The 12,235-nt window shown below is 49.0% G+C and overlaps 1 protein-coding gene across 5 annotated transcripts in view; it reads right to left on the reverse strand.

Annotated features, from left to right (window-relative positions):
* Positions 1-12,235, reverse strand: part of CWF19L1 (CWF19 like cell cycle control factor 1) — a 30,406-nt gene that overhangs the window by 14,325 nt on the left and 3,846 nt on the right. For all 5 annotated transcript variants that reach the window (XR_014790800.1, XR_014790802.1, XR_014790801.1 and 2 more), the window contains exons 4-6: positions 6,182-6,283; positions 5,064-5,278; positions 4,513-4,631 (exon numbers count right to left, since the gene is read on the reverse strand). Coding sequence is in view for 2 of the 5 variants with exons in the window: in XM_084854676.1 (XP_084710802.1) it covers positions 4,513-4,631; positions 5,064-5,278; positions 6,182-6,283 (436 nt within the window). In the remaining 3 variants the exon portion in view is untranslated. The remainder of the gene's footprint in view (positions 1-4,512; positions 4,632-5,063; positions 5,279-6,181; positions 6,284-12,235) is intronic.

Below are 12,235 nucleotides of genomic sequence, written 5' to 3' on the forward strand. Positions count from 1 at the left end.
CCATGTGATGTGGCTGCAAAAAAGGCAAATGTTTTTTTGGGCTGCATTAATAGAAATGTAGCTTCCAAAACACGTATAATACTAGTTCCCCTCTACTCAGCACTGGTTAGGCCTCATCTTGAGCACTGTGTCCAGTTCTGGGCACCACATTTTAAGAAGGATGCAGACAAGCTGGAGAGGGTTCAGAGAAGGGCAACGAAGATGATCGGGGACTGGACACAAAGCCCTATGAGAGACTGAAAAAACTGGGCATGTTTAGCCTCGAGAGAAGACTGAGGGGAGATACGATAGCGCTCTTCAAGTACTTGGAAGGTCGTCATAGAGAGGAAGGGGCCTGGGGAAGGAGGACCAGCCAGCAGCTGCACCGGGTGATCCTGAGCCTGAGCCTGCTTCTGCCCCCGCCCACAGGTACTTAAGGCGGGGCTGCCAGAGGCTGCTCGGGAAGGAGCCTGGGGAAGGAGGACCAGCCAGCAGCTGCACCGGGTGATCCTGAGCCTGAGCCTGCTTCTGCCCCCGCCCACAGGTACTTAAGGCAGGGCTGCCAGAGGCAGTGCCTCGGCGTCGCGCCAAGTGCGACGCTAAGTGCGCACTTAGCGTCGCACTTGGAGTCGCAAGATCTACCCAGCTGCCTCTCCAGAGACACCAGCAGCCACAACACCAGTAGCAAATAGCAGCAGCAGCAGAGGGCAGCAGCTTTAAAGACCAGGGGAAGGGGCAAACGTGGACTATCTGCTCCTTCTTAGCTGCTGTTCTCTTTTATCTCTTTTATATTCTTTTAAACTGTTGTATATTTTATATCTTAATATTTTAATATGTGCCTGGGAGGACTATTGGACAACTCAGGGGGTGGGGGAGGTGCCACCATAACTGTGGTCACGGGCAGGGGGAAGTATGGCGTTGGGGGATTAACAGGCCAGCTGAGGAGAAGAGGGGCTAGACACCTTACAGCTGTCCCCTCTTCTGGTTCTTCCCCCAACCTGATGGTTCCTGGCAGCCTTACCAGTCTGCCCTCGGGTCTGGTGGTGCTGCTGCTGAATGCCAGGTCGGCCCAAAATAAGACCTCCCTCATCCATGATTTGATTGTGGATGGGGGGGCTGACCTGGCATGTATTACTGAGACCTGGGTGGGGGAACTGGGAGGGGTCACCCTCTCCCAGCTGTGCCCTCCTGGGTACTCGGTGCAGCACCAACACCGACTTAAGGGTCGGGGAGGGGGGGTTGCCGTGGTCTATAGGAATTCAATCTCCCTCTCTAGGCTTCCTGCTCATTCGAGTGCAGATCTTGAGTGTCTGTACCTTGTGTTGGGTACCCAGGACAGATTAGGGATTCTGTTGGTGTACCGCCCACCCCGCTGCCCATCGGACTCCCTGCCTGAGCTGACGGAGGTGGTCTCGGACATGGTGTTGAGGACCCCCAGGATGATGGTCCTGGGGGATCTCAACTTCCATGCCGAGGCCGCTGTATCCGGGGCGGCTCAGGACTTCATGGCCACCATGACAACCATGGGGCTGTCCCAACATGTCATCGGCCCAACGCATATAAAAGGACACACGCTTGATCTGGTTTTCTCAACTGGGCAGGAGGATGGTGATCTGAAAGTAGAGGAATTAACATCTGTCCCTTTGTCATGGTCAGATCACTTCCTGCTGAGGTTTAGACTTCTGGCGGCCTTTCCCCTCTGCAAGGGTGGGGGACATATTAAAATGGTCCGCTCCCGGAGATTAATGGATTCCGATGGATTCCAGAGGGCTCTGGGGGATTTTCCCGCTGGTATGGCTGGTGCTCCTGTCGAAGCCCAGGTCACTCTGTGGAATGCAGAGATGACTCGGGCGGTTGACACGATCGCGCCCAAGCGCCCTCTCCCTCTGAGCAGAGCCCGGCCAGCTCCTTGGTATACACCTGAGCTGAGGGCAATGAAGCAGGAGGGGAGACGGCTAGAACGCAGGTGGAGGAAAACTTGTGCTGAGTCTGACCGAACACAGGTAAGAGCCCACTATCGAGCCTACTCTGTGGCGGTGAGGGTGGCAAAGAGGCAGTTCTTTTCCATCAGCATTGCATCTTCTCAGTGTCGTCCGGCGGAGCTTTTCCGAGTGGTTCGCGGCCTGTTACATTCTGGGCCAGGGTGAGAGACGGTGGAACCCTCGGTAGAACGCTGTGACGAGTTTGCGCGGCACTTTGAGGATAAAGTCGCTGAGATTCGTCATGAATTGGACACCACCATTAATGCAGTTCCATTGGTAGAGGCGTTCAGAGCACCGTCTGGTCCAGTTTTATTGGATGAGTTTCAGTTACTGAGGCCTGAGGATACGGACAAGGTGCTTGGCCAAGTCCGATCGACCACTTGTGTGCTTGACCCTTGCCCTTCATGGCTTATTAAATCAAACAAGGAGGGGTTGTCCGGCTGGGTCCAGGAGGTTGTAAATTCCTCCTTGAGAGAGGGAGTGGTGCCTGCTGCTTTAAAAGAGGCAGTAATTAGACCACTCCTGAAAAAGCCTAACCTGGACCCAGAGGATGTTAACAATTATAGGCCAGTGGCCAACAACCCCTTCCTGGGCAAGGTGCTTGAGCGGGTGGTTGTAGGACAGCTCCAGGCACTCTTGAATGAAACGGATTATCTAGATCCATTTCATTCGGGCTTCAGGCCTGGTTTTGGAACGGAAACTGCCTTGGTCGCCCTGTGGGATGACCTTTGCCGGGAGAGGGACAGGGGGAGTGCGACCCTGTTGATTCTCCTGGACCTCTCAGCGGCTTTCGATACCATCGACCATGGTATCCTTCTGGATAGGTTGTCTGGGTTGGGAGTTGGAGGCACTGCACTACAGTGGTTCCGCTCCTACTTGGATGGCCGATTCCAGAAGGTGGTGCTGGGGGATTATTGCTCTGTGCCATGGCAATTGTGCCATGGGGTTCCACAGGGCTCTATTCTATCCCCCATGCTGTTTAACATCTACATGAAACCGCTGGGGGAGGTTATCCGGAGGTGTGGGCTGAGGTGCCATCAATATGCGGATGACACCCAGCTCTACCTCTCTTTCTCATCAAAACCAGGTGAGGCAGTGGCTGTTCTGAACCAGTGCCTGGGCACGGTAATGGACTGGATGAGGGCTAATAAACTGAAACTCAATCCAGACAAGACGGAGGTACTGTTAGTGGGTGGTTCGTCTGCCCAGCTAGGTGATATTCAACCTGTTCTGGAGGGGGTTGCACTCCCCCTAAAGGATCAGGTTCGTAGTTTGGGGGTGCTCTTGGATCCAGAACTGTCACTTGAGGCACAGGTGAACTCAGTGGCACGGAGCACTTTTTATCAGCTTAGGCTGATATACCAACTACGCCCTTATCTGGAGAGATAGCCTAGCTACAGTTATCCCTGCTCTGATAACTTCTCGTCTGGATTACTGCAATGCGTTATACGTGGGGCTGCCTTTGAAAACGGTCCGGAAACTTCAGCTGGTCCAAAATAGGGCAGCAAGATTGTTAACAGGGACTGGCCTGCGAGCTCATATTACGCCAGTACTTTTCCAGCTGCACTGGCTGCCAGTCCATTTCCGGGCCCAATTCAAAGTGCTGGCGTTAACATTCAAAGCCCTTAACGGCTTGGGGCCAGGTTACCTGAAGGATCGCCTCCTCCCATATGTGCCTGCCCGGACCTTAAGGTCATCATCAGAGGCCCTTCTCCGTGAGCCCCTGCCAAAGGAAGTGAGGTGGGTGGCTACTAGGAGGAGGGCTTTTTCTGTTGTGGCACCCCGGCTCTGGAATGAGCTCCCTAGTGAGGTTCGCCTGGCGCCTACATTGTACTCCTTTCGGCGCCAGGTGAAGACCTTTTTATTTTCCCAGGCATTTTAGCTTTCTAAATTTTTATCTTTGTTGTTTTAAATCTGTATTTTAAACTCCTGTACTGCTGCTAGGTTTTATTGTGGTTGTATTGTTATATTGTGGTTTTAATGTTCTATATATTTTAAATTGTTTTATTGTGTGTTGTTTGGTTTTAGTTTTGTGAACCGCCCAGAGAGCTTCGGCTATTGGGCGGGATAGAAATGAAATAAATAAATAAATAAATAAATAAATAAAATAAGGAAGGCCAGGATCTCTTCTCAACCATCCCAGAGGGCAGGACACGGAATAATGGGCTCAAGTTACAGGAAGCCAGATTCCGGCTGAACAACAGGAAAAACCTCCTGACTGTCAGAGCAATACGACAATGGAACCAAAGACCTAGGAAGGTGGTGGGCTCTCCCACACTGGAGGCATCAAGACGAGGCTGGACAGGGATGCTGACTTGGATTCCAGAGTGTAATAGTGGAGTTAAATGGAAGACGTTATTTCCCTTTGACCTGATGCATGTGGCTTCATTCACTTATGCAGTTGTATAACTTTGTTATAGCTTTTTAAAGGTGTTTTTTTTAATAGTACAAATAGACAAATCATACCACTTAATAGACATAACCACAATTTTGCTACATTTTGGAAAAGTGTCACTCGGTAACAAAAAACATAACGCAAGGTTCTACATACCTATAAGGAAGCCTTTCATAATAGACCTTCTGTAGGGCAGCAAAATGGTATCTGGGCTTTAGACTTGCAGCTAGTGCAGATACTAGCCCCGAGCCACATTTTTTGGTGTCCACGTCTCCCTGTTAAAAAAATCCCACAAATACTTTGCTCTACTTTCCTGTGGGTTTATTAAGAGAATGGGGGCAGAAAACCTGCCCACAACATCCCCATCCCCATGCTCTACGGAGTGCACCACTGTGGCTGTGGGAGTGAGGGCGCTGTGGCACTCTGAGAGCTGTGGCACCGTGGCGTGGCCTGCAGGGCAGCATCACCATCCCCACTTGCTGTGTGGTGGCTGCCATGAGTCTCTCCCTGATCGGAGGGCTCCAGCACAGTTCTCTGTTATGCCAGGATTGTGGCAGCTGACGTTCTTCCACCAGTTTGCTATTATTACTATTTTCTTTATTTTTTAATTCTGAACCCAGATTTACATTCATCATCACTGTGACACGTTCCAGTTGCAGTATGTACAGCGGAATACACAAGCCCCCCCACCTCCCCGGAATACTTACAGGACTATTCCCAAAGGTCTCCACAGCCTTGGGCCAAGGAGACGTCAGCAAGATGTCCACCCCTCTGAATTTTGCAGTGGAGAGCAAGGAAGCCTTGAGATCGGCCACATCCTTGGCACTGAAGCAGTGTGCTTGGGCTGGTTCCGCTGCAGACTCCGTGCCGCTCAGGTAGGCAATCTGCAGCCCAGAGGCTCCGCTGAAGACACCTTTGCGTCCTACATACAAAGAACGGAAGAGGACAGTCAGGAGAGAACCTCTGCAGAAAACACCTGCCGACATGGTGCCCGAGCCTTGGATGCTGGGCCCTCCAGCTCAAAAGCAGAGCAAGACAGATCCCCGTGGGCCTCTCTATCGCCTGGAATTCTGGTTGGTTTATATACTTAGTACATTTCTGGCTTACAAAAGAGTCCCTCTGCCTTGTGCTGAAAGAAGCTGAAGCGGGGTGATTATGGCCCCCACTGTGTCAGACAGCCTAGCATCGGGGGGGGGGGGAGTGGCTGGGTGAAGACAAGGGAGAGATCAGGTGAAGCAACACATCACCCCTTCTCAGGAAGTGCACGATTAGGAGAGCCCTGGGTGGGACACTACTCCAACCCTCCTTCCCCCCACAGGTTCCTTCTGCAGTCAGGCAGGAACCTGGAAAGCACGACCCTTTGCTCTGCTGTGCCTCCAAGGAATGAACAGGTGGCAGCTCTCTGCCCAGCCCAGGCACAAGCGAGGGAGGCCTGAACCGAGACGCTCTCCAAGCCTGATTAGACACAGTAACTTCACATTTGAAACAACCAAGGATGACGCAGCTGCTTGTAGATACCAGACAAAATTCACACTGTGCTGGCTCGAAAAGACACACGTACACACGTCGTTCCCACAGAGCACAAGGAACCAAAAAGCACCCCCCGCCAGCTCCCGTTTGCCTCCTGGGAGCACGAGAAGTCCTCAGAGAGCCTCAGGGGCCAAGTGGGATAGCAGAGCCCAGCCGCACCGAGGAAGCCACGCCCACCTTCCCACTGAAGGGCTCCTAGTAACGTCTTGGGGAAGAACACGCAGAAACCACAGCTTCCATTGCTTCGCATTCACACCACCGAGCCACATCCATCAAAATACCACTTCCAAGTTACCCAGATAAGTGATGTTCTCGGCCAGTTCACATCCACTGATATCCGGAAAATGACGCACCGTTTCGCTGTTGTTGGCCCCCAGCACGTAGGTCTGTATAGGAGCTGATGGAGACAAAACCGCAGGCTGCGTGAGGCCATGGTGGTGCCGGCACACAGAGGCATGGAGGCCCAGGGAGAAAACAAGGAGAGCATTCGGAAAAGTCCACGCTTTCTCCTCCTTTTTTCCCCCAAGGACCTTTTTGGAAAAGCTGGACATTTGGGGGAAGGCTGAAAAACATGCCTATGAATTATTCTCTCTTTTGAAATAAATCAAAAGCTTTTAGAGATGTTTTACTTAGTCAAAATGTGGAGTATGAAGATTCCTATGCAAGATAAAACTACAGCTTCCAGTGTATACCGTAGATGTATACAACACTCAAATGTTTTCAGTCTTATTACATAAAGTTTAACTCAATATCCAAATCTGCTGCCAGCCCTTAATATTGCAATTGTATGACACTGCCCGAATGTTGCACTTTCTTTTCTATAAAATTGGTGGCTTTTACTTTGAGCTTTTATTTTCCCCTGCCTCCCAGATAGCAAGAACTAAGATGCGCAGGATCAAGTAGCGCATGATGCAGGTTTGCAGCTTGGTCTTGTAGAGGATATATTCACAATTTTGCTCATGCAAAAGTAAGAGAGCAATTCTATGGCCCCTAGAGAATGCTTGGGGGGCCATAGCATTTTTTGGATTCCTGAATCTGAGGCCGGACAGTCCGAGCTCCCCATCCCCTCACAGAGAGAACCATAGCAGCTGCCTCTCCAAGCTCGCAAACATGAGCTTGGAGAGGAGGGAAAGCGGGTGTGCCAGTGGGAGGGGAGGGCTTATGTGCAGCCCTCCCCAGCCCCCTTCCCTCCCAATCCCTGATGCCTCAGCTAGAGGGGCAAAAGTGCCCACCTAGCTAAACTGCAGAGTGGGAGCTGCAGGGCACCGCCTGCTCTGGTTTGGGAACTCGTAAGCTTCCAGGTTCGGAGGCTTCCAAGTACAAAGGGCGGATCTGACAGGGCTACACCCTAAGGCACTTGTACTTTTGAAGCTTCAGTCCTATGCGTACTTCCCTGGGACTGCGCTCCAGTAAACAGAGCAGGCCTTCTGCGTAGACGTGCAAAGGACTGCTCTGTACAGTTCATTAGAGTGCCAAATACTGCAATTGTACATGCTAAGCAAGTTATAAATGATGCATTTCATGTTGCTAAAGCAGTAAAATAGGTGTAGGTTTGATATGAAAGTAAGAATTACATAAATTTCAATTTTTACTACAATCTCTTTTTTCCCCTCAAAGAACCCCACCTGTGAGGAAAAAGAAAATACCTTTTCTCTCTTCATGGCTTCACAATTTCCAGAAATGTAACCTCTATGCTCACAAATGACCTAGCGGGGAGGAAGAGAGGGAGGGAGTCCCAGCCTAACGGAGCATTACAGGCAGTTTGTTTCAGAAACAGTGCCAGCTTCTATAAAGTAGAAGTAGGAGTGCTGTTTCCCACCTCCTAGCTGAGCAGAGCAGAGCAGAGCAAGCGAACAGAGCAAGCGAACAGGGAGAGCAAACAGGAGTTGGCCTGGGGAGGTCAAGGGGGAGGCCCCTAACTTTTTAAAAAACATTTTTTAAAAAATTATTTTTCTTGTAACACACACTTCCATACCAGTGGGGCTCTGTTGTAACCTCCAGTGAATAGAGGACAAAGCACAGGCTATACCAGTACAATCAGAAAGCTAGAAACAAAAAGCGAATAGAGAGTATAGAAGAAAAAGACTCTCCAGTGGTGGTGACCTGAAAGGTGTGTGCAGTGTTTGTTTTCTTGACCAAGATCATCATGGCCTACACCTGCAACAAGTGCAAGTTGATTATGCCGTTGGAAGAAAAAGGAGGGGGACTGGAGTGGCGAGTGGCGACCCTCAAGGGAAGATGAGGAGCTTTTGGCCAGCACGGTGGAACTACAGCAGCAAAACGAGATACAGGAGCTAGAAAAGCAACAGCAAGCTGAGGCAGAAGAGGAAAATGCTGAGGCGAGGAAAAAAGAAGCAGAGGATACTCCTTGGAAAAGGGTGACAGGAGCAGAAGAACTAGAAGCCATTCTGTACCAGGGGAAGCAGTGGAGCTATGGAACCGTTTCCAGGTACTGGAGGATGAGACTGGAGGACAGCCTGCAGAGGAAGAATCACAGGGGACCCCGCAGGAGAGCGAGCAAGAAGCTGAAGGTGATGAAGCCAAGGCCTAAAACAACGAGGAGGAGGAGTGGGAGACTCCTTGCTGCATGGGATCGAAACCCAAGTATGTCATGAAGACCCATGGACTCGCCGGGTATACTGTCTCCTAGGAGGATGGATTAGAGACGTGACTGAAGGGTTGCCCACACTCAAAAAGCCCACTGACAGGTATCTCTTTCTTCTCGTCCATGTGGGAACAAATGATACCGCCAAGCGGAGCTACGAAGAAATCTTGTCAGACTTTGAAGCTTTGGGAAGGAAACTCAAGATCTTGGGGCCCAGATAGTTTTCTCATCCATCCTTCCAGTAGTTAGGAGAGAGAAAAGGAAGGAAAAATACTCCGGGTGAATGCCTGGCTACAAAGGTGGTGATCACACAAGAGAGATTTGGATTCTGGGACCACGGGCTATACTTCGCGGAAGATGGACTGATGGCAAGGGACAGGTTACTCCTCACTAGGCTGGGAAGAACGTGTTTGGCCACAGCATGAAGAACTTCATCAGGAGGGCATTAAACTGAATGGCGGAGGGGGAGGGAGACAAAGTTGGGGGTAACAATGGATGAAGGCTCATGCACCACAACAGACAGAACAACAGCTCGAACAGTACCCAATAATAGTCTTCAAAAATATGCCGAAAGAAAGCCAGACTACAAGGCACATCGTCTTCGATGTCTATATATTAATGCCCAGAGTATGGGAAACAAACAGAACGACCTTGAACTATTGTGACCTATCAAGAAATTATTACTTGATAGGTGTAACTGAGACGTGGTGGGATGACCCCCATGACTGGAATACAGCAACTGAAGGATATAACTTGTTCAAAAAGAACATGAGGAACAGAAAGGGAGGTGAGGTTGCACTGTATGTGAAAATACGTATCTCTGCACAAAAATACAGGAGGATGGGCTTGGTAGCCCCATTGAGAGCATCTGGGTTAAAATAAATGGAGCAAAGAATAAAAGGAACCTGGTGGTCGGAGTCTACTACCGGCCACCCAATCAAGGAGAAGACGAGGATGACACTTTTGAAAAGCACACTGCCAGTGTTATAAGGAAGCATGATGTAGTAGTAATGGGGACTTCAATTTCCCCAATATTTCCTAGGAGACAAATTCTGCAAAACATGGTGGTGTCGACGAGAGAGATTTGGATTCTGGGACCACGGCCTGTACTTCCTGGAAGATGGGCTGTTGGCTAAGGACGGGTTGCACCTCACAAAGGATGGGAAGAATGTGTTTGGCCACAGCATGAAGAACTTCATCAGGAGGGCTTTAAACTGAATCCTACGGGGAAGGGAGATGTAATGTTGGGGGTAACAACGGACATAGGCGCATGCACTGCAATGGAGAGAACAGCTCTGATAGCGCCCAATAATAGTCTTCAGACACATGTAGGAAGAAAGCCAGACTATGAAGCACATGATCTTCGATGTCTATATACTAATGCCCAGAGTATGGGAAACAAACAGAACCAACTTGAACTCTTAATACAAGAGGGAAATTATGACTTGATAGGTATAACTGAGACTTGGTGGGATGACTCTCATGACTGGAATACAGCAATTGAAGGATATAACTTGTTCAAAAAGAACAGGAGGAACAGAAAGGGAGGTGGGGTTGCACTGTATGTGAAAAATACATATCTCTGCACAGAAATACAGGAGGAGGAGCTTGGTAGCCCCATCGAGAGCATCTGGGTTGAAATAAATGGAGCAAAGACTAAAAGGAACCTGGTGGTCGGAGTCTACTACCGGCCACCCAATCAAGAAGACAAGGATGAAACTTTTGAAAAGCAAATAGCCAATGTTTTAAGGAAGCATGACGTAGTAGTAATGGGGGACTTCAATTTCCCCGATATTTGTTGGGAGACACATTCTGCAAAACATGGCCCCTCCAGGAAATTCCTGACTTGTGTGGCGGATAACTTCCTCCTACAGAGAGTAGAGGAAGGAACTAGAGGATCGGCTATCCTTGACTTGATCCTAACCAACAGAGATGACTTAGTGGATAAAGTAGCAGTTACAGGAACTCTGGAGGAAAGCGACCATGTTGTACTTGAGTTCTTGGTTCTAAGGGAAGCAAAAGCTGAGTGTAATCAAACGCGTACCCTGGATTTTAGGAAAGCTGATTTTAATAAACTCAGAAAAATGATCAGTAAGGTCCCATGGCAAACGATGCTAACGAGAAAAGGAGTCCAAGATGGGTGGGAGCTTTTAAAAAAGGAAATTCTCAAGGCACAATCACAAACCATTCCAACAAGAAGTAAAGGTGGAAGACAACAGAAGAAGTCAATGTGGCTTCACAAAACGCTTAGGGATGACCTGACACATATAATGTAGCAGCCATATCGGGGATCAGACTAAGTAGCCTCATGCAGTCTCATGCTTCATGTTCTTGCTGAGCTCTTTCTCCCTTGAATATATTGTTGGAAGCTGACGAGACACAGGAACTCCTTATCTTGTCAAAGGTCATACAATTGTATATCTTGTTCTCTGCTGTTCTCTTCTGTTCTCTGCTTATCATGGCTACCCTATAACCCAGTTCTTGTATTATAAACAATGGTGCTAGGAGAAGAAATGTTGAGGACTGCAACCCCATGCGGGAGGGGGAGGAGGAGCCGTTTCATATGTGTCACAATGTCTATAAAACCAATGTGCTGATGTATTTCGGGGCTTCTGGCTCTTTGGAAATGATTCCAGCCTTAAGCCCGCGCGTTAAATAAAGAATCTCTTTTTCCTTCACTCCGTGGTCTCTCTGACTCTGGGTTCTGCAACAATAGGAAGTGGAAGGAAGGCCAAGTAACAAAGGAAGAGTACAGGCAAATAGCACAGAATTGCAGGGATGGCGTCAGGAAGGCTAAAGCTGAGAATGAGCTGAGGTTAGTAAGGGATGCTAAAAACAATAAAAAGTCTTTCTTCAGCTACGTGCATAGTAAAAGGCAGAGGAAAGAAATGGTGGTTCAGCTATTAAATAAGGACGGCAAAACGATAACAGATGACAAGGAAAAGGCAGAAGTGCTCAATTCTGACTTTGGCTCAGTCTTCTCCCAAAAGAGAGTCTATGAGCCCGCTGGCAAAGGCGAAGTACAGGCTGAAGGGGCAGGATTGCAGCTTGAGATCGATAGGCATATGGTCAAGGAACAACTAATTATTTTGAATGAGTTCAAATCTCCAGGGCCAAATGAACTGCATCCTAGAGTCATAAAGGAAGTGGCAAAAGACCTCTCAGAACCACTGTCTATTATCTCTGAGAAATCATGGAGGACGGGTGAAGTGCCAGATGACTGGAGGGCTAATGTTGTCCCTATCTTCAAAAAGGGTAAAAAGGAGGAACCTGGGAACTACAGACCAGTCAAACCCTGGGAAAATTCTGGAGGAGATGATAAAGCAATCCATATAGAAGCACCTTGAAAACAATGCAGTGATTACTCGAAGGCAACATGGATTTGTTAAGAACAAATCCTGCCAGATGAATCTGATCTCATTTGTTGATCAAGTAACCTCCCTTGTAGACCGTGGGAATGCTGTGGACATAATATACCTCAACTTCAGCAAAGCTTTAAAGTGCCCCATGATCTCCAGATGAGCAAACTAGCTCAACGTGGGCTAGATGAAATAACGATCCGGTGGATCCACAGTTGGCTACAGAATCGGACTCACAGAGTGCTTCTCAATGGGATCTTCTCAAACTGGGGAGAGGTAACGAGCAGGGTACTACAGGGCTCAGTCCTGGGCCCAGTGCTCTTCAACATTTGCATTAATTACTTTGATGAGGAGGTGCAGGGAATGCTGATGAGATTTCCAGATG

The sequence above is a fragment of the Heloderma suspectum genome, chromosome 4 (genome assembly GCF_057233095.1).
Source record: "Heloderma suspectum isolate Gila_16-S chromosome 4, 16-S_ref, whole genome shotgun sequence".
NCBI classification, from domain to species: domain Eukaryota; kingdom Metazoa; phylum Chordata; class Lepidosauria; order Squamata; family Helodermatidae; genus Heloderma; species Heloderma suspectum.